At 40.4% G+C, this 23,926-nt stretch overlaps 1 protein-coding gene across 2 annotated transcripts in view; it reads left to right on the forward strand.

Moving 5' to 3' along the window:
* Window positions 1-23,926, forward strand: part of gpr107 (G protein-coupled receptor 107) — a 128,426-nt gene that overhangs the window by 931 nt on the left and 103,569 nt on the right. For both annotated transcript variants that reach the window (XM_060913344.1, XM_060913345.1), the window contains exons 3-5: window positions 10,981-11,031; window positions 15,455-15,543; window positions 16,190-16,284. In XM_060913344.1, the coding sequence (XP_060769327.1) occupies window positions 10,981-11,031; window positions 15,455-15,543; window positions 16,190-16,284 (235 nt within the window). The remainder of the gene's footprint in view (window positions 1-10,980; window positions 11,032-15,454; window positions 15,544-16,189; window positions 16,285-23,926) is intronic.

A 23,926-nucleotide genomic window follows, 5' to 3' on the forward strand; every position in this document is an offset into this window, starting at 1 on the left:
GCTGGGATAGGCTCCAGCTTGCCTGCGATCCTGTACAGGATAAACGGCTACAGATAATGGATGGATGGATATTCTATTAGAATCTAATAATCTATTGTAAAGTGTATGAATGGGATGCAACATCACTGTCTGTTACAGATGGAAGTTCAGATATTAAATAAATGCAATAAAAACAAACTGTTTTTAATTGTAGTTATTGTATTTAAAACTGTATGGATGTGCCAGAAGCCAACATAAAACCATGCATGCAGGTCATTCTCAGTCAAAAGGGATTAATGATCCAAAAGTGGAGTCTGGTCTATTAACACAAGAACTTTTTGCCATGTTTGTAACAAGCAAGTTATTAAAACCAAGATCATCACTCAAAAGAAGTGGATATAGAAACCACTCAGTGGGATAGATCCTTACATGATAACAAAGAAGGATTTTTCCTATGAAAGAAAAATTTACTAGCTAAATTTGAAATTAGTAGAATAAATGTTGATCCTATTGTAGCCGGAATTAAATACAAACACAATAGTTACGTATACTATTAATTAACTTAATGTGAAGCTAATTAACAGATTTGAAGGTTTTTTTTTTTAAAGGTTGTATTTTTAGTCTTTTGTATTTGTAATTATTTGTATCTGTATATGCACGACCCCACCAGCTCTGCTGATCACCTCGTGTTTAAATAAAGTCATTCATTCATTCGGAGTTGGAAAATTATCCATCTGTTGAGTTCTACAACATCTCAGACTACCTGATGCTGCAGACATCGTTCTACACGGACACACAGATGAAAACCTGGAAGAGCATGGAGGAGTACAACTTTTTATATGTGGCTGGGTTAAAGATCTGGGGATCAGGACACAAGATAAATTCTGTATAATTTTTGCCTGAGTAAATAGAAGTTTCTGGGCTTTTTTTACACGTCTTTGAGAAGGTTGCTAGGGCGCTACAAGTTTTAGTATGGGGTGTAAACAAACCACAGCCTCTCAGTCCTCCCTGCTGTTCTCTTCCAGCAGGCATCACAGATCCATATAATTAGCCCAAAAATTTTATTTATTTATTCAGTCTGCTGCACTGTGTGCACATGCGCAGGGGTTAAATGTGACAAAAATCAAGGCTTGTTTTTAATTAACCCACAAATGTATTTATTCCACTTGAAAAGTATACAGCAAACCAGTTACCAGGTTTGGGACCCTAAAACATCCTGAACTATTTAGTATTTGGCTTCAAACTTGAAAACATTTCACAGCCCACTAGATGGCGCGTCGCGGCCCACTGGTCGGACTGCATTTTACACTTGAGCTACGTACACTAGACTTTACAATAGACTAACTAGAGTATGCTGACTTTACACTAGACGACATTAGACTGACTTTACACAGACTTTACACTAGCCTGGCTACATTAAACTGACTTTACACTAGACGACATTAGACTGACTTTACACAGAGCTTACACTACACTAGACTGGCTACATTAAACTGACTTTACACTAGATGACACTTGACTGACTTTACACTAGACTAGTCCAGAAACTGGCATCTCCTGGATTGTCTTCGTCCATCATCAAGACAGCTGAGATGTACATGCATGGCCCAAGTGATCTGGAGCCGAATGTTGGACAGACCACAGGCTTGTCCGTAGCATCCTTCAAACTGTTCTCTGACCACCTGCAAAAAAGAAGAAAAGGGGAAAAAAACGCTGAAACTGTGACTCAGTGTTGCTGCACTTGGGAGCATCAACACTAGATGTGCCCTAAGGGAAAGCATACACAAAGAATTCGATGAACTCCCAACTACAGATACAAAAACTCACCCTGATGTCGAAGTACTACAGAATTCCTCCAAGAAGCTCTTGGGATACTCAAGGAGGAAGAATCCTGATTGGTTCGATGAAAATGCCGATGAGGTTCTTCCATTGCTGAGAGCCAAGAGTGCTGCACTCCAAGCTCACTTGGCACACCCGGCATCCATGGCTCTCTGGCAAAAATGAAAGAGCAGTCAACTACTCAGCGCAGACTTTGCAAGATCCAAAAAGAATGATGGACCAACAAAGCTCAAGAAATCTAGCGTTTCACTGACGAAAACAAGTCTCATGAGTTCTACAACACCATCAAAGGCATCTATGACCCTTCTTGACATACAGTAGTCCTGATCCACACTGTAGCTAGCCACACACTTCTAAAGGACAAATAAATCCTCAATCACCGGGCAGAGCACTTTCGGGAACTCCTGAACAGAGTCAACTCCTCTGACCCAGCAGTCCTTGAGGAAGTCCCCACACTCCCCCAGGTTTCAGGACTTGATGAAGTCTGACATGCAGCCCAGGCATTGAAGAACAAGAAAGCCCCCTGGTGGAAACGCGATTCCTGGAGAAGTGTACAAATATGGAGGCCTGTACCTCCTTTTGAAACTTGCCAATCTCTTTTCCATCTATTGGAATCAGGGTAACATCCCTGACTCATGGAAGCATGCTTCTGTTGTCACCATCTACAAGAAAAAAGGGGATTGCTCTACCTGTGACAAGTCACTGCATCTCCCTTCTGGATGTTGGTGGCAAGAAACTTGCCGGTGTTATGCTCCACCGACTCCACCTTGTTGCTGAATGAGTACTCCCAGAGTCACAAACTGGCTTCCATTTCGAATACAGCACAATAGACATTTTTGTCATTCGTCAACTATTGGAAAAAGCCAGATAACATCAGAAAGATAACATCAGAAAGATATCATCTTCGACTTGCATAAAACCTTCAATACAGTCAGCCGTGAGATACTGTTGAGTCTCCTCCAAAAATTTGGATGCCCCCCAAGATTTCGCATCATACTACGTCAGTTCCATGATGGTATGATGGCAAATGTTCTTGTTGGTGGCAAAACTTCTCCAGCATTTGAAGTTGCGGTCTGCATTAAACAAGGCTGTCTTCTGGCACCAGTGCTCTTCAACATCTATCTCATTGCTGTCACCCTCCTCTTCAGAAATGCACTTGATGTGAACGACTGAGTACACACTCGCTGTCATCAGGAAGGCAATGTCTTCAATCTCTGACGTCTTTTAGCCCATTCTAAGACCTCCTCAATCAACGTTTTTGAACTCCAGTCTGCTGATGATGGTGCTGATGTTTCCTTCCTTCTAGCCGGCCTCCAAAGGATCATTGTATCTTTAAACTTGCCCTGTCAATGGATGAGGCTTGATGTCAACGTGCCACAGACAATGACCCTGCAAACTTCATTTCATCTCAATAAACCTCCAACAGCTATCATGGTGCCAAGTGGTGCTGTACTGGAGAACACAAACTCCTTCACATATCTGGGAAGCATCATCTCTGATTATGCTTCACTCAGCGAGGAAAATCAGGGAAGCCTCTTCTGCATTCGGCAGTCTCTGCAAGTGCATCTTTTCAAACTGCAATCTTCAGATCAGCGCAAAGGTTGCCATCTACCTTTGCGCTTCATTCTTCTCTATGGATGTGAAGTGTGGACACTCTGCAGAAGACAAGTCAAGACCTTGGAAGCCTTCCACATTCGTTGCCTTTAACATATCCTCAGAGTGACCTGGGAGGACAGGATCCCCCACATGCAGATCCTGTGCGATGCTGGTTCCACCAACATTGAATCCATCCTTCTCTATTAAGTTCTTTGTTGGACCAGGCACATGGTTTGGATGGACACTACTCAACTTCCCTGTATGATCTTCTATGGGGAGCTGGCTGAAGGAGCCTGTCCCCGTGGTGCATCAAAGAAATGTTGGAAGGATTTCCTCAAAAAATCCAGGAAGTCTTGGAACATCCTTCCTGGAGATCTTGAAATCCTTGTTGCCAATCATACCACATGGAGACGTACTGTTGCTGAGGGGGTCTGTCATTTAGAGCAAGAGAGAACAAGGATCCATGAGGAACAATGAAAAGCAAGACATGAGTGACTACTCAATCTCTTGGCATCTGCAGACCATTTCCCTTGTCCATGCTGCCCCCAGATCTGTGGATCCCGAATCGGCTTTCATTCCCACATGAGAAAAGGAAAGAACATGGGGATGGATGAAGAAGAGAATATTGTCATCGTCAAACCAATGGACAGCCAGGAGGACTGACTTTGCACAAATTTTACACTCGATTAATTGTACTGACACTACACTAGACTTGACACGAGACAAGACGCTACACTAGCCTTTAAAATAGACTGACTCAACTACACTAGGCTGACTAGACTTTACACTAGACTGCAGTGGCGGCTGCTGGTTTTTAAAACAGGGGAAGCCCATTTTACGCATTCATCGTAAAACCTGTAGGCTGGATATCAAAGCATAGAAAAGTGTGCCCCATTAGCACAGTGAACTAGACAACCCTACCTAGTGGCAGAAAGTATTTTTGCTTGTACATTTCATGTTATAGTCTGGCTTGCCAGGCTAGTGCCTCATATCCTTAATCAAAAATATCAAACATCCAAAAATCACTGGCTATTCAACGAAGAGCCTTGAACATCATACCCTGATATGCAACACAGAGTCTTTAACACAACACCCAGCTGTGCAACACATCCTTGAACATCATCTGCAACACAGTCTGGAAATTCATAACCAGGTAGGCTATGCAACACACAGAACCTTGAATATTATACCCAGGTATAACCTATAACACAGAGCCCACCATTCTCTTAACATTACTGAACAATATACACACTTCAGATTCATGAACATGAACACTATTTATACACAAATTCTGCCCTCTGCTCCTTTTCCAGAAAATGGTCTGTGACCCTGTCATACCAGCTGGTTGTGCTTTCCAGAGACTTCACCAATTTCTGTTAGCAGCTAGCACTGCAGATCCCAATAAGGCTCAAGCTAGCCTACAACCAGATTGAACTACAAATGAAATAAACAAGTGAATTCACGAATGATCAAACTGATAGAATGGATGAAAGTTAACAGAGCAGAACGAGTAATATTTACATTTATTTACAGAGTAATGTACAGAGACCTCAATGAGAAGAACCGTTTATATGAAAAGAAATTCGGACAGCACTTTGGCACACGACTACACTTTCTCGACATCCACTAGGGACTGACTGATCATACTTCTGTGTTCCTCGCCGAAGTACCAGCCTCCTCATGTCTTTCAAGCACTACCTCCAATAATCCTTTATCAGCCCGGCTTCTTGTCCCTCCCACTGTCTCGTTTAGTCCCAGAGAAGCCCGGCTTCCCTGGAAGTGACGATTTTGTTGATTTTAACCAATAACAACTAGCCGAAATTGGCTGTTCAGAGCCATCTCGTAGACTGCAACAGATACCCGGCTGCCAGTCAGTGTTGCCAGATACTGCTGACGTTTTCCATCCCAAAATATATTCAAAACCCGCCAAAATGCACTTAAAACCGCCCAATCTGGCAACACTGCTGCCAGTCCATAGAGCCCATTGAAATAAGAAAGGTTACAGCCTGGCAGCAAAGGTGATTCTCGTAGCGAACTGCAAGTTCGTCAGACATCACTCAAATAAGTTACAGGATAGTTATGAACATAAATACAATCTTGGGCATATATTATGTTATGCAAGTTATTGTTTTAATGAGAATTCAACGTCGTAGACGCCGCGGTTTGGGGAGAGAATTTTAGGGGAAGCTCGGCTTCCCTTGTTGTCTCTGAGAAATCGCCCCTGCTAGACTGATTTCACGAAGCTTTACAGTACAGTGACTAAACAAGACTGACTAAACTTTAGACTGACTAGTCTACAAACCATTTAACTATTGCTTTTATGATGCTTAATCTTATTACTGAAAAACAATTAGCAGGATTTTGCGTTTCTAAAAATTACATCGTGCAGGGATGAGAATGGGACATTTAAAAAAAAAAAAAAAACTCTGAAATGTCTGCCAACTTTCTCACACACACACACACACACACACACACACACACACACACACACAAAATATATATATATATATATATATATATATCTCATCTCATCTCCTCTCATTATCTCTAGCCGCTTTATCCTTCTACAGGGTCGCAGGCAAGCTGGAGCCTATCCCAGCTGACTACGGGTGAAAGGCGGGGTACACCCTGGACAAGTCGCCAGGTCATCACAGGGCTGACACATAGACACAGACAACCATTCACACTCACATTCACACCTACGGTCAATTTAGAGTCACCAGTTAACCTAACCTGCATGTCTTTGGACTGTGGGGGAAACCGGAGCACCCGGAGGAAACCCACGCGGACACGGGGAGAACATGCAAACTCCACACAGAAAGGCCCTCGCCGGCCCCGGGGCTTGAACCCAGGACCTTCTTGCTGTGAGGCGACAGCGCTAACCACTACACCACCGTGCCGCCCATATATATATATATATATATATATATATATATATATATATATATGTGTTTTCAAATTCATTGATGGTTTAAAATGTTTATAAAAGTAAGTTTATAACATTTAATAATCCCTAGTACTTATTAATCACTAATTCATAAGTAGTAATGATTAATAATTACTATTACTACTAATTATTATTAGTGGTTGTTAATACTATTCTTATTATATTAACAACACTGTTGTAGACGATAAGTAATAAAACTAAACTTTTTGTACAAATTATTTATATTGTACTATATTTTGAATTATTGTATTTTCTGGAGTTCTTTTTAATTGAGTTTTGAAATAAAGGTTGTTTATATATTTTATATTAAACTTGGTACAATAAACAAATGTTAATTATGTAAAAAAATGATGCTAATCATTATTATTTCCTATAAGCCCCATTTTCCACCTGACTCTTGTGCGCATGCGCGAACCCCCCTGCGTTTCACTCCGGAGCGCTTGACCTCTAACGCGCGCCTCGTGTCCGTGAAAAGCCAGTTTCCCAATCCGCTGTGTTATCGTCTTTAAACACATTTGTGCGATCCAGGTCTTTTTATCGCAAACGATTCTCCTCCTTATTTTGGGGGTATTTGTCATCCCCCAACCACTTGTCGTTAAACAGACATCTTCCCATAATTATCAACGCTTTCTAGCGCCCGCATAAGCTACCTGCGCATCTCTTCACAACCACCGCACCGCACCACACTGCCTCCAGTAGCCTCCTAACATTAGCTCTTGATCTACGGAACGCACAGAAGACGCACAGAACCAATGCTGCCCCCAAAAGGTGCGCTGGTCACTTTTAAAATTACAGTTAAAAAAATGCCCCAAACCGGATGGAGACATTTCACTCGTTCGGGCCAATATTAAATTTAATACCTCCCTTTCGAAAATTCCAGTCATTCCAAACAATTTAAGACGTTTTTAGGCCTTGAAAACCGAAAGTTGTATTTAAGACTTTTTAAGGACCCACGGGAACCCTGGCCTCGCCTTGCGCCGACCCCTACCCCCGAAATTTTCTCAACGGATTTACACATTTCACAAAAATGACATTTTCAGCGGGAAAAACTCGGAATTCCGCGGATCCGCGGAAAATTCTCATCCCTGTGTGAATTTAGTTCTCTATTGGACTGACATTTAATCAGTGTGGCGCAGTTACTCCACATTGAAATGCAGTCACTGTTCAGTCACAGCTCTGAGCCACACTTCGATGTGTGGTTGCAACTGAAGTGGAAAGCCTCACTTTTCCTGGATATTTTGCTGTCAAGTTTATTTGTATAGCGCGTTTAACAATAAACATTGTCGCAAAGCAGCTTTACAGAATTTGAACGACTTAAAACATGAGCTAATTTTATCCCTAATCTATCCCCAATGAGCATGCCTGTGGCGACGGTGGCAAGGAAAAACTCCCTCAGACGACATGAGGAAGAAACCTCGAGAGGAACCAGACTCAAAAGGGAACCCATCCTCATTTGGGCAACAACAGACAGCATGACTATAACAGTGTTAACATAGTCAGTTTTGTTGATGTTATAAACTCTTCATTGATGGAAACTTGAGTGCAAAACTGTTCATGACAACTGCAGTCCTAAAGTTAGCAAGTCAACTGTAGTCCTCAGCCATAAAAGCATTACTCTAAGTGTCCAGAGCATCCTCCAAGTGTGACTTTCAACTGTCCATATGGGGCCGTCCTCCACAGGAGCGATGCGATGAGACTCCAACCAGACATAGGGCATCAGGATGGATCAGGCAGGTCCGAGGAGCAGAAGAGGTCAGCATCTTGATCTCAGGATTGACATGTAACTCAGAGGGACAGATTTTTTGGGGGGTTATAAACTCCACATAGAGAGAAAAAAAATTCTCCACAGAGAGAGAAAAAAAACACAGGTTGTTATGTATGCCCAATGTCACCTGAATAAGTAGGAACAGTATACATACAGTATTGCACTGAGTACAAGCAGGGACTCTGGCAACTAACTATGATGGCATAACTAAAAGGGGAGAGCCAGAAGGTAACACAGGCATGAGGGAGCCCCGGGACATAAGGCAGCAGCCACTACACAGTCAACAAACTCGAGTGAGCAAGCAAGTGGGGAACTGACAGCATCCATACATCCCAGTTTACCAAAACACTGTCTGAGGACCCTCCAGATCTACTCCTTTACCTCATAAACACACACTCCTGCTGTGTGTTTATGCACTCATTGTTTCTTTATTCTCACTGCATTAATTGTTTAACCCTTAACCAAGCTTTTCAGAATTATTACTAAAACACTGACAGTTTCTGTTTTGTAAAATCTGTTAAATTTCTTTGACTAAAATACTCAGGAGCTATGTTAGGAGTGGTACACAATACCATGTCTGTTGTATGCGGTACCCCCCCCAATCTTCTCGATTGGCTGTGATTTCCACCAAGATTTGGACCACCAACAATCTAACCAATTAGGGTGGATTTATTTGATTATTAGAAAGCCACACCACTTGCACTAGTATTCAGGCGTTCCAGCCCTGTGCATTAGTGATCGACTGAGTAATTAAGCCAAAATCAAGTATTTTAAGGTAATTGATATCGACCCATCGGCCTGCAAGCATGGCTGTTTATTAAAGCACTTAACCTTCCTATTTTGCCTCCCTTCAAACATGCCTCAGAGAAAGTTCTTTGGGAACACATAGTAAGGCTGAATTCTTAGCTCGGAAAAGTTAATCACCTATGAAATGTAAAAGTTCATTGTATTCACCACTATTTATAAGCAGTGTTTTAAACTCTGTATAATTAGTTTGATTTGTTGACTGAATACCTGCATGATGCACATCACAGACTCGGGGCTGAACGATTCAGACTGCTGAGAGTCCTGTTCGCTTCATGTTCTGTATGTGCAAGGCTGCCATTGTCCTACTGCTCAGTAACTTTATGCTGAAAGATTTTTTTCTTCTTTTGTAGGAAACAAAAACTAGCACTGTGTGCAATTTTCATAAGAAAACATTTCATCCATGTAAAATTGAATTGAACTCAAATGTAACTGAATTTAATCCAAAGCAGTTTGTTGTTACTGATTTTGCATGAAGTGCGCACTGTGCTCTTCACACACCACCATTGTTCACGTCATGCTGATTTGTAGCAGAAATTTTCAAAAGTTCAGCACGTAGTCTTTTAATTTGTTATAAAGTTTTATGGCGTGTGGAGAGAAATCGGGATCATATCGGCCTCCTTGGTCCATAAATAACCTCAGATTGAGCCACTGAAAACCGCTATCAGTCGAGCACTATTGTGCGTTATTACCTGGAAAGGAAAACTCCAACCAGAATGACTTGCATAGGAATTTTTATAATTTACATGTGATCTTTTAATCGCGTCCAAGATTTATTTTGTCGTGGAATTCTGAAATATCCTTCACGGAAATTTTCATTTCCACTTTGGGGGGTACTACTATGATAATAATAATAACAGCAACAGTAATAACCGTAACAGTATATAGCACCTTTGCTGCATAAAATGCAGCTCACAAGTGCTTCACAATTAAAGAGAGAACGAAGGGGAGAGAAAAAAAAAAAACCTTTCACTCATGGTTTCATGAATTACCCACAATGCTCTTCTACTATATGCTGATAGTGGTGAAACATGTGATCATGATTTCTGCTGTAGTTTTGAAGGTAGGGACTGTTTGTTTGAATTTGGAGCTTTCAGAACAGCTTATTAAGGTTTTGCTAATTCACCAAAATTTGACTGTTCCTGTAAGAAGCATTTATTAGCTGTTTAAAATACTCGACATGTGATCAGTACAAACTGACTATTACTGAAACAGAGAAAACTGGTTCAGAGTGTCTGATACGCCTGTAGTAAAGCACGGTTAATGTGCTTTCTGCTGTGTGCCGTTCTTCACATGGCTTTAAGGTCAAATGCATGTATAATTAAATAACTTCTGCAGACGCTTCAGAGAAACTTGTGTAAATGAGCTAAGAGGGTTAAGCTCCCTGTCTATAACAGATAAAATGACATCGGTACAATATAAAGTTTGATTTATGGTGCCTACATCAGATTATTTCCTGTCTTAAGGTGCATTATTTTTGAAGTTTTATAAAACCAAGCTCAACATCATTGCAAATGATTGTAGGGAGAACGCACAGGACGTATGAAGAAGCGAGGCTGGAGCTGATTTCTTTTGAGCCCAGACTGGAGATTCATGCAGTGACAGTTGAATCATGTGATTACACAGTGGGACATGCACCCTGCATTTGATCTCCATTTGGGCTGAGATGCATCAGCCAATCTTGCTGACGCCTGTTTTTGCAGATGAAAATAAAATTGGATAAAGTGAGCACACATTGAGCAATCAAAGCACACATTATGCAAATGTTTGGAGGAAACAAAAAAAGAGAAATCTTGAATTTGTCCATCTGCCTTTGCATGTGTGTGCGTGATAGTCTGGGTGTCCCGCGTCATTCTTTATATGCCATTACTGAGACCTCATGAAAGAATAAATCTTAATAGGCTCTCTCTTCTAATAGCACAAGCAGTCATCAGTGGAGAGGCTTCACTGGACCACAGTATTTAATAAAATGAATTACTGTCTTATCAGATGCATTTTTTTTTTTGTAGTCTGTTTATTCTTATTTTTTTTTCTCTCACCTTTGTTACAGATCGGTTTCAGTTTGGATCGCACAAGCAGTAACGGCTTCTCTACCTATCTGGTAAGGAAGAGCTTTCTCATTCATCTGATATAATTGATTATTAGCATACAGTACCAGTCAAATGTTTGGACACCCCTACTCAAGTTTTTCTGTATTTTGACTATTTTCTACATTGTAGAACAATACTGAAGATGTCAAAACTATGAAATAACATATGGAACGTGTGTGTATATCTCACACACACACACACACACACTAATATATAATGTGCACGCATGCACGCACACACACACACACACATATATATATATATATATATATATATATATATATATATATATATATATATATATACACACACACGCACATATATACACACACACATATATATATATATATATATATATATACACACTAGTGCATCTCAAAAAATTAGAATACCATGAAAAAGTTCTTTTTTTCATAATTTAATTCAAAAAGGTAAACTTTTCATATATTCTATATTCATTACATGTAAAGTGAAATATTTAAAGCCTTTTTTGTTTTAATTTTGATGATTATGGCTTATAGCTCATGAAAATCAGAAATCCAGTATCTCAAATTATTAGAATATTCCCTAAGATCAATCAAAAAAAGGATTTACAATACAGAAATGTCCAACTTCTGAAAAGTATATTCATTTATACACTCAATACTTGGTTGGGGCTCCTTTACCATGAATTACTGTATCAATGCGGTGTGGCATGGAGGTGATCAGTCTGTGGCACTGCTGAGGTGTTATTGAAGCCCAGGTTGCTTTGATAGTGGCCTTCGTATTTTTGGGTCGGGTGTTTCTCATCTTCCTCTTGACAATACCCCATAGATTCTCCATGGGGTTCAGGTCAGGCAAGTTGGCTGGCCAATCAAACAGTCATATCATGGTCAGCAAACCATTTGGTAGTAGTTTTGGCACTGTGGGTAGGTGCTAAGTCCTGCTGGAAAAGGAAATCAGCATCTCCAAAAAGCTTGTCAGCAGATGGAAGCATGAAGTGCTCTAAAATCTCCTGGTAGATGGCTGTGTTGACTTTGGACTTGATAAAATACAGTGGACCAACACCAGCAGATGACATGGCACCCCAAATCATCACAGACTGTGGAAACTTCACACTGGGCTTCAAACACCTTGGATTCTGTGCCTCTCCACTCTTCCTCCAGACTCTAGAACCGTGATTTCCAAATTAAATGCAAAATGTACTTTCATCTGAAAAGAGGACTTTGGACCACTGAGCAACAGTCCATTTCTTTCTCTCCTTAGCCCAGATAAGACACTTCTGACATTGTCTCTGGCTCAGGAGTAGCTTGATATTAGGAATGCGGAAGTTGTATCCCCTTTCTTGAAGATGTCTGTTCGTGATGGGTCTTGATACACTGGCACCAGCCTCAGTCCACTCCTTGTGAAGCTCTCCAAGTTCTTGAATGAACTTTTCTTGACAATCCTCTCAAGACTGCAGCCATCCCTGTTGCTTGTGCACCTTTTCCAGCCACACTTTTCAGCAATGACCTTTTGTGGCTTACCCTCCTTGTGGAGGGCATCAGTGATCATCTTCTGGACAACAGTCAAGTCAACAGTCTTCCCCATGATTGTGGTTGTGTGTACTGAACTAGACCGAGAGATACACTGTGTTCATACTGTTTTACTCAAACTCGAAATGAAATATTCTAATATTTTGAGATGGTTTTTTTTTATGTTTTTGTACTGTATGCCATACTGATTAAAATTAAAATAGAAAAATGCTTGAAACATTTTGGTTTATGTGTAATGAGTCTATAATATATTTTCACTTTCTTAAATAACTGATGGAAAATATTGAACTTTTTCACAATATTCTAATTTTTTGAGATGCGTGTGTGTGTGTGTGTGTGTGTGTGTGTGTTATATTTACCAGCTGGGAGGTTCGTATTGTGAAATACCATGACCGAGGTCTCTGGGCCGAGGTCAGTATTCAAGGCCGAGGTCACAGTATTTCACCATATGGACCGACCTTAAATTAGATTAGATAAAACTTTATTGATCCCTTTGGGAGGGTTCCCTCAGGAAATTAAGATTCCAGCAGCATCATTACAGATAAACAGAGAAAAGAAATAGAGAAAAACTTCCAGATAAATTAAATAAATTAAGTATTTACATACAATATAAAAGAATAAGATATGGGGAAGAGAGGGAGGGGGGGAAAGGGGGGAGAAGTGGGGTTAGGGTAAGTGTGTGTGGGGGGAAGCTGGAAAGATATTGGACATTGTCCGGTATATTGTTAGGCTAGGCTACTGCTCCTTCCCGTCCTCTGTCCTCCTGTTACCCCCCTCCCCCCAGAGAGGAGCTGTACAGTCTGATGGCCTGAGGGACAAAGGAGTTTTTGAGTCTGTTCGTCCTGCACTTGGGAAGGAGCATTCTGTCACTGAACAGGCTCCTCTGGTTGCTGATGACGGTGTGTAGAGGGTGACTGGCATCGTCCATGATGTTCAATAGTTTGTCCATAGACCTCTGCCACAGTCACCAGGGAGTCCAGCTTCATGCCGACCACAGAGCTGGCCTGCCTGATCAGTTTGTCCAGCCTGGATGTGTCCTTCTTGGATGTGCTGCCCCCCCACCCCCACCCCTTCCCCCCCAGCACACCACGGTGTAAAACAGGACACTGGCGACCACAGACTGATAGAATATCCACAGGAGTTTCCTGCAGATGTTAAAGGACTGCAGCCTCCTAAGGAAGTATAGCCTGCTCTGTCCTGCTTAAACTGGTAAATAATATATTTTTATTTTTTTCTTTACCAAATTCTAACAGAAAACGAGAGCGCCCGAAAAGGGAAAACCGAGCCGAGCCGCCATTTTTGAATCCTCATTCTCGGCTGTAATGCAAATTGCTTCCTCCTCAGTATACAAGTGCACTTCCACAGCAGGAAAAAAACTACATTTTGCCACCTATGTAGTCCCCTATTTATACAAAATTGAGTCATTCAGGATTCAGCCATGTTTTTGCTCGGTGTTAGCAAGTTACAAGTTTTTAGCTTTCTCCTGAAATGTTTTCTTTTATTTCTTCTTCCTTAGAGTAGTAAAACTCGCTTTCACTGTGAACACTGTGTTGTTATCACTATCCATGCTGTAAAATTAATGTTGTTCTCCTGAGAAATGCGAAAATAAATATTGATAAAAATTGCTACTATGTTTGTTTGTGTGTTTTTGTTTGTTTGTTGTGAACAAGCGAGTCGCCAGAGGTCCGTAACCGGGGTCCGTACCGTAGGATACACACCCGCTCGCCAGCTAATCAGAGCGCAGGATTTGATGAAAACTGCACCGCGAAAAAAATTAATGGAATTCTGTGGTTAAGAAAAAATGTTTATTATTTTAGAGTCTCCAAAGTTACCTTGATGATGCTTTGCACACTCTTGGCATTATTTTAACCAGCTTCATGAGGTAGTCACCTGGAATGCTTTTCAATTAACAGGTGCCTCGCCAAAAGTTAGTGTAATTTCTTCCCGCCTTAATGCGTTTGAGATCAAACAGTAAACAGGGCTTTCCTCAGAAAAGAATATTAGAGCGGTGCTACTGATGCAGAGGGCCCCGAAGGCTGCTCTGGGGGTCCAGGGGCATGCTCACCCGGAAAACTTTGAAATTGGAGACTTCAAATGGTGCAATCTGGTGGCATCTAAAGGCTGACTAAGGCACAATTCAACATTATTAAATTTGCTGTTTTTTACCTCGCCAAATATGCAAGGGGCAAAATTTAAAGGGCAAAATTAGATTTGAAATGGAAACACTTCATAGCACGCCTCTTCATTTTCCAATTCCAGGATGCCAGGAACAGAATAAAGGTCAAATCATGCAACAGCACCATCTAGTGACCAGTGCCTAGAACATGGTTTTATGTACTGTATGGTTGCTAATGGCAGTCAGTGCACACAGCAAAACCCTTTTTCACTTCTTGGTTGAGTACCAGGATAGTCTAGACCTATATATTACAATATCCTTTCTATTTCTGTAGTTATTACTCATTTTCGGAGGGGATTGGGAGATATTTAGGTGTGGAAAGTACTCTGCGTAGTTCAATTTATAGTATTGGGGTTTTTTTTTTTTGGTGTGCAAGTGACAGCATGGCGCTGATGTCACACAGCGTGGCGGAGCGCCGCGTATCCACACTTTAGGGAAAGCCCTGAATAAAAAATAGTCAATAGCCCTATTCCACAACTGTAGTAATCCATGTCAAGAACCGCTCAACTAAGTAAAGAGAAACGACTTCCATCATTACTTTAAGACTTGAAGACTGGTACTGTAGAGCTTCTTGCTGCTGGTTGATTTGAAGTAAAATATACACACTCCTTTAAGTCAACAATAATTAGAGATCTGTCAGATGAAATGTGAAATGCAGGCAGGATGATGAGACTGTATGTGATGAATGACTGATCACACACTGACAGGGAACCGAAGGCTGATGTTTAATTGGGTTGTGTGCAGGATGATGGCTTAGACTACTGCGTGCTGAAAAAGGTGCCCAGCAGTGATTTTGCGGTGGTTCTCCTCCTGCTGGACTTCAAAAGCAACCTGTAAGTTAAAATTCCAAATCAGCTTGATAATGTAATGTGGAGTTAGATTTAATGCTGTGCAATGTCTCTTTATAGCATCTAGTGAAGAAGTCTGATGGCTTAGTTTTACACTCATGCCAGCCACAAAGCTGAGGCGCTTCAGTTCAGAGATGTGTATAGCCTTCAGTTTAGCATCTTAATCTGACTTTACTCAGACCAGATTTGTGCTGTTTCGTAGACAGATCTGCTTGTATGGTTTCCGATACACTGCTGTTAATAAAACTGGACTAAACTGTGGTGGGTTTCCCAAAAGCCTCTTAATGCTAAGAGCATCTTAACTAGGAGAGAGACAGCATTCATTGTGTTGCTCGCTCTACCATTTAAAGATGATCTTTGTGCTGTGATGCTTTTGGGAAACTCAAGCCCGGACATTTCAGGTCTTCGACAGCAGAAGCTCCATCTTAATCACTTTGTTCATTAGCGCACTGAACAAGTGGCGCACGCAGCAGGACAACATCATTTGAAATCCAAGTAAAAATGTGTCACTTGCCTTTATGGCCAATCTGTTCATTTCAGCTTTAGAAACAGTGTGTATATCTTGGCTTATTGTTGGTAATTGTATTTTTTTCTTTTCTTTTTTTTTTAATATTAATAAACACATTTCTAGTGTGAGAATGAAGACGTCTACAGAGGAAGGAATGTTCCCTCAAATCATTTCTGTGGTGGAAGAACAGAAGTCAAGAGAGAAACCTCAGTCTTCTGGTTGGTACAGCTGCAACATCCGACCATGTTCATTTCATCCAATTACAGTCAGGATGGGGCGTCGTGGCTCAGGTGGATAAGGCGCCATACCATAAATCCGGGGACCCGGGTTCGATTCTGACCCGAGGTCACTTCCCGATCCCTCCCCGTCTCTCTCTCCCGCTCATTTCCTGTCTCTACACTGTCCTATCCAATAATAAAAAAAAAAGGTGAAAAAAAAATTAGTCAGGATGATTTTATATTTTTTTTACACACGCAAACTATTTATTTAAAAAAATAATAATTTCCTTGCCTGAAGCAAACTCATTCATGCAAATGAAGACTCACCAAATCGGGGACAAATTGGGGGAAAAACTCACTTTTTCTGTGCTTGTACACATACGTTTGGGCATCTGAAATGTCTACCGACCCACAAACTCTGAAATAAGTTGACCCAGTCAGTTTCTTTTGAGCTGCGTATTTCAGAAAACATGAGCGTCAACAGGCTGCTCAGATTTGGCTCCTCTTTCTACCTCACAAGCAGAGCTCATTAGAATTATACCACCCCTCATCTGAGTATTGCTTGAAAACTGCCTTTGGAAATGAATATTCATGAGGAAAGTGCTATCCGATTGGCCGGCGGGGGGAGCAGTGGCTCTGTCATTTAAAGGAACAGGCTCTCAAATCAGCCGGTTTGATTAGGGCTGTTTAGACAGGGTGAGAAGGGAGCTGTGGTGCTTTATCCTTGTGGTATTGTGACCAAAGCACATCACAGACATTTCATTAAGACCTCAGGGACCTGTGCCAACCTGTGAGGGGGTAAATATGTCACTGTAACAACTTTTGTGGGAGTGGTCAATGAGGACCTGGAAGCAGGCGCTGTAATTCAAGGTATGCTCTGACTTTTTAATGCTTTCCAGTGACGTCTACTAATCTGTCCACACACATGCACAACGGGGTGTCACAGCTCTCGCTAGTTCCTGGCTATCTGAAAGACACACGTTAATAGATAACCAGTAATTAGACAAAGGTGCACCTCGTCACACGTTACCTACTGGTTAAACCTGACCCCTCACCATTCAGTCACCTTTTAAATTAGGTTGGCAGGAATTATTTTGCATCCCCCCCCCATGCAACATCCATATGAGCTCTAGTTTGTAGTGCAACTTCCTCTCTAAAGAGACACAACGTTCAGCTTGTTCTTAGAACACAAGGAACTAAAACAGAAATTAGAATTTATAAGAACTAGGGCTGTCAATCGATTAAAATATTTAATTGCATTATTGTCCATAGTTAACTCATGATTTAATTTCAAATTAATTGCACACGTTTTATCTGTTCTAAACATATTGTAAAGGGATACTTCAAGTTTTTGGGGAGTGGGAGTGGACAAGTATGCTTTTATTTTTTTATTAATTTTTTTTTTTTTTTACCTCCGCCAAGGAGGTTATGTTTTCGGTAGCGTTTGTTTGTTGGTTTGTCTGTTAGCAACATTACGGAAAAAGTTATGAACGGATTGCTCTGAAATTTTTTCCAGAGGTGTGACTGGGCACAAGTAACAATCCGTTAAATGTTGGTGGTGATCCGGATCACCTTCTGGATCCCGGATTTTTTTTAAAGGATTCTTGGTGGAGGTCTGCGCTCTCCGAGTGCTTTTCTAGGTTGTGTTTTTTTTTTTTTTTTTTTTGCAAATATATATGGCCAGGTCAGGAAGGATAAGGCTGAACACAGCAAAAATAACTTTTGTGGGTATTTTATTCCCCCATTGCATTTAAAAATAAATAAATAAATAAAGCTGCATTAACTTTATCATTTTGAGGCTTTAGCACAGTTCAGTGTGAACAAAACAATATTGTATTTTCCTCTAGTTCTGGCCTGAGTTTCGCAAAAGCTTCGCAGCACAAAGATCATCGGTAAATGGTAGAGCGAGCAGCTCTCTCTCCTAGTTAAGACATTCTTGGCGTTAAGAGGCTTTTGGGAAACCCACCGCTGTACTTAACTTCCAGCCTCAAACTATGCAATAAACTAAACTAAAACTCGGTGATGTGGACTTTGGACAACAGTAGTGGCTATGTTTTTAAATTAAAAAATATACATAAAACCCAAATAAATAAATTTGTTAAGCTACACAGCTCATGAAGATGTTTTCCAGTAAAAATGCAATACCTCACTGAGTGTATGCAGTAGATTCATGAGCAAAAACTGCATTTATAAACACTTACATAACTCACAAATTTCTCAGAATAAAACAAACTCTTTCATGCCAGTGTGCAGCCTGTGTAGTTGGACACACACACTTGGACCTTAATGCGTCGTTTTTTCTCTCCTCTGGACCATCAAAAGCATATAAAAATGCACACATTTTATGTAAACAGTCAGAATGCAACAGTATAAGTTGATTCTGTACATAAGTTTACTTTATCACAACTTGTGCCGACCAGCTACTCGCTACATCGTTCCCGCTACGTCACTTCCTGATTTCCCAAACTACAGGGGAGGGTCACAGAATATGCATACATTAAAAGTAGATGGCCTTTCAATTTCATAAAATCAGTCAAATTTAGTTTCCTCTGAAATTTGGTCATTGTGATATTTATTTATTTCTGTAATATCTCAAAAAAAAAAACAGGCCATTCTGTGGCTGGGAAGTTATTTAATTTGAGGGGATTCCCTAGCAAATAATATGCATGAAATCACTCGCTTCGCACAGTCAAGGAGACAGAGAAAGTCTGTGTGCACGTGCGGCGGTTTACCTTCGTCATCTTTTGGGTTTTATGGCAGCTGGCATCCAGTGTTGCATTACTGCCATCTACAGGTTTACCTTGACCGTGCACTGACAATTACGTCATTCTGTTGCAAAACAAACAGCTGATCACACAGAGGTGCTCGCTAACCGCCAATATTTATTAGTTTGGTCCTGCGTTTCCTTTCCTTCGCAACATGACGTCTTTTTCTTCTCACTTTCCGTTACTGTAGTCGGTCTTTCACGTTTCATTCGCATCCTCCATTTTTCTCTCCTGTTTCAAATTTGTATCCCACAATGCCTTGCACGAACAGGGAAAACCCACCACGTGATGCATGACCGAGTATCTTGTATTGTATTGTATCATGGTGAAGCAGGAAAAAAATAACAGAGAATTTTGGACTACGTGGCCATAAATTAACTTTATTTTTTTTTAAATAAATAAAAATAATAAAATTAGAAGTCTGTGATTCGAATTCAGTAGCTTTCGGTCCGCTAAACAAAAATAATTGGGTGTCAGGAAAATTCTTTTTATGACCTAAACTTGAAAAATCTGAAAGGCAGTATAGCTTTAATTGCAAGTCAAAAAAATTAGTGGCGTTAAGTATTTGCGTTAACATGATATCGCGTTAAATTTGACAGCCATAAAACATATGTAAAATGTTTGAGGGGTTGTGTAACGTTTTATAAAGTGGGGGTTCTGGAGGAAGCACAAGTTTGAGATGTGATGTACAGTACGAGTCAAAAGTTTGGGCACACCTAATTTGGTGTTTTTTCTTTATTTTTATTAACTTGTCACCTTCATGTCTTAAAGTAATGATGGATGTTGTTTCTCTTTACTTAGTTGAGCGGTTCTTTACATAATCTGGATTACTACAGTTGTGGAATAGGGTTATTTACATTGCTGTTTATTATTTACTGTTTACTGATTGATCTCAAACACATTAAGGCAAGAAATTGCACTAATTTAACTTTTTTCCCCCTTTTTCTATACTATACCAACACAGACTGTATAATATAACAAACAAGACAATAGATAAAGACAATAGTGCATAGACAGTGAATCCAAGATGTGTAATGAACAAAGGGAAGAGGTAGATTTTTTTAAAAGTGCAAATTAAATCCTTAAATGTCATAGGCAAAGGTTTTAAATTTATGCACATTTGAAACTTTTTTATATGTTAAGCCCTCTGTAATTTTCTTCTGGTCCCAAGAAGTATTGTTAATAAGTAATAATTAAAGTAAGTTGGCGCAGATCGTGGCAAATTTCTCCTCGGCGATTTTTCGTGACCACTCAGCGCATGATGTCATTCAAGATAAACCAATTGCTTGAGTTGAGTCCACTTCCGTTTACTTACATTGCCGTTCGGCTTGAGTGCAGACGTGCGTTTGGGAATTTCCAAAGAAAAACCATGCCTTATTGTTGTGCAGTGAACTGTAACAACAGGACCGGTTCAGGAAGAAGTTTTTACCTTTTTCCGAGAGAGGAGAAGAGGTGGAGAGAGTGGATTGTGCATGTGAAGCAAGAGGGTTGGCAGCCGGGTAAATACACCACTCTGTGCTCCGATCACTTTTTGAAGAATCTCCATCTGTTGGAGAGTTTAGGCGTTGGTGTCGGACAGAGAAGGCTCAAACCTGACGCTGTTCTGACAAAATTTGAACACAAAGTCAAGCAGTCAAAGAAGAAAAGGAGCAGCAATACTCAAGCAAAAAGGGGAAGATTGGAGGTAAACATTTTTACCTTTGCTTGCAATTGACTAGCCAAGAATCCTGAGGGATCCTGTACAATCATTGTGGAAATGAGACAAAGGGATATTTCCTCACTTAGAGTAGGCTATAAATAGTATAATGCCGCGGATGGCAGGCTAATGTGGCCTACCGGTGCACTGTCAAGTAATCGTTACATATATCCACTAAGGAGTGCGGTTTAATTATTCTTCAAAAGGGCTCTTATTTAGTATTACGACGAAAGTAAGAATTTATCATAACTACCAGGATAAATCGTTTGGGCGCGAGTCTTGTTGAGGTCCGGCGTCACCGCGATCAGAGTCAGCCAAGTCGCTGTCCGATTCCGAGGCCGCACGGTCAAACCAGTGAGCCACATTCACCACTTCAAAATCGCTATCGCTTTTTACACAACCTCTCACGACCAAAGTCCGTACATGTGGGCTCGGTTCACAAGTAAACACAGAACTGCTCCCGGTCTGTTTGCCTTGAATCACGTCACGACGACTGTCCCCTGGCGGTAAAAGTGCGCACAAGTGAGATGTAAACAAACCTTCGGAACTTGCGCAAACTAGTATATTTTAACCGTTTTATTCAATTTTAGGGTGCAAATTAGACACCAGGAAGATTGAATTCACTTTTTGGGTCATTCTTCTAGACAATAAAGTTGATTATTCTACGTTCCACCTCTGACCCTTGCTTATGACCTTAAAGGAACAGTCCACCATACTTCCATAATGAAATATGCTCTTATCTGAATTGAGACGAGCTGCTCCGTACCTCTCCGAGCTTTGCGCGACCTCCCAGTCAGTCAGACGCGCTGTCACTCCTGTTAGCAATGTAGCTAGGCTCAGTATGGCCAATGGTATTTTTTGGGGCTGTAGTTAGATGTGACCAAACTCTTCCGCGTTTTTCCTGTTTACATAGGTTTATATGACCAGTGACATGAAACAAGTTCAGTTACACAAATTGAAACGTAGCGATTTTCTATGCTATGGAAAGTCCGCACTATGACAGGCGTACTAACACCTTCTGCGTGCTTTGACAGCGCATTGATATCTGAGCTCCGTATCAATGCGCTCCCGAAGCGCGCAGAAGGTGTTAGTACGCCTGTCATTATAGTGCGGACTTTCCATAGCATAGAAAATCGCTACGTTTCAATTTGTGTAACTGAACTTGTTTCATGTCACTGGTCATATAAACCTATGTAAACAGGAAAAACGTGGAAGAGTTTGGTCGCATCTAACTACAGCCCCAAAAAATACCATTGGCCATACTGAGCCTAGCTACATTGCTAACAGGAGTGACAGCGCGTCTGACTGACTGGGAGGTCGCGCAAAGCTCGGAGAGGTACGGAGCAGCTCGTCTCAATTCAGATAAGAGCATATTTCATTATGGAAGTACGGTGGACTGTTCCTTTAAAGTTATTCATACAGCATCAGTGACTTTGTAGTATATATGCGCCATACCAGTCAAAAGTTTGTACACCTCTACTCATTCATAGGTGTTTCTGTATTTTGACCATTTTCTCCACTGCAGACACCAAAACTCTGAAAAAACATATAGGAGACACATGGAATTATGTGTTGAACAAAAGTGGTTTAAAAAAAAAAACTCTCGCATTAATTAACTTTTGATAAGACATACCTGTTAACTGAAAAGCATTCCAAGTGATTATCTCATGAAGCTGGTTAAGATAATGCCAATAGTGAGCAAACGTCATCAAGGTAAACGGTGGCTACTTTGAAGAATCTAAAACATGGAAAAAGAAGGGTTTAACACTGTTTGTTTACCACATAATTCCATATATGTTACTTCATAGTTTATATCTTTAGTGTTCTACCATGTAGAAAATGCAGAAAAAAGTATGATTCGCACGGGATAAGTATTACCTATGGACCTCTGGTAATTCGCAATTACCCCCGCACCTCTGTGTTATTGTGTGGCGCATTCGGACGGGATAAGCAAAAGTCTGTAATTCACTGAATTTACAGACATTGTGACCGGATGTGTCGTAAGTTCACAGCATCCTGTTTCGTCTTGTAGACAGTAGAGATGGGATTTATGGCTCTTTGATGGGATCCGCATCTTTGTGATCCGTTCTTTGAAAAGAGCCGTTCAAAAGACTGGCTCATTTGGCTCTTTTTAAATATTTATTCAGTTTTAAGAAGACCGCGTCTAAAGAAGCCAGATCCCTCTGCTTAGACAGTGACATCAATATTTCTGGACATACCTTTAATATAAAGCAACCTCGACTTGCATTTATTGTAACCCCTAAACGCTCATAAATAACCCTTAAAAAAAACAATGAGGGCTTCAATGAATGTCCATGCAGAACGGCTTTTCTGTAAAAAAAAAAAAAAGAACCCACTCAAGAACATAGTTATCAAGAACGCAAGAATATTGTATAGAAAAACACTTGTTTTACAAAAATATTTAAGTCTGAGATACAAAATAGATACAACTACAATAAATATAACACAAGAACTAGTTATCACATGAACATTTTTAATAGAAAAAAACAAACTTTCTATATTAAAAATATTGAAATTGTAACAAAAATAGATACAACTAAACAGTCAGATAAATAGATAGTTATAACAAGAACACAAGATTATTTTAATAGGAAAAAACAAACTATTAATGCAAAAAAAATATTATTAGAAAAATAGATACAACTAGACAAACAGATAAATAAATAAAATACACAAAAATAGAACAAACAAAATGACGACAGAATAAATTAAATGAACGTCCGTGCAAAGTACGGTAGTTTTCCCACAATATTATCATTAATATCACACAACAACATTATAAACTATATACAAAACAATTTGAACTATTAGGCAAGCAGATAAAACTTGAATAAATAAAAGGCAAATGCTGTTTAGCCTACTTCTTGTCCTTGGGCAAAAGCTTTTTCATCTGAAACACAGTACAGAAAAAGAACGACAGAAAGAACGGCTCCCCCAGCTCGAGACTCGGTTCTCATCGTTCATGCCTAGGAGCCGTTCAAAAGAATCGGTTCGTTCGCGAACGTCACAACACTAGTAGACAGGAGTTCAAAATGCTTATCTGGTTCAAATACGGGATAGACCTACTACCACTTGCCCCTGAAATGCTGTTTATCAAAATTTCGCCCGTATCCTCCATTATTCACTCCAGAAAAGTACAAGAGATGCGCGTTTAATAATT

This window comes from Neoarius graeffei, chromosome 28 (assembly GCF_027579695.1).
Source record: "Neoarius graeffei isolate fNeoGra1 chromosome 28, fNeoGra1.pri, whole genome shotgun sequence".
In the NCBI taxonomy this organism is placed as follows: domain Eukaryota; kingdom Metazoa; phylum Chordata; class Actinopteri; order Siluriformes; family Ariidae; genus Neoarius; species Neoarius graeffei.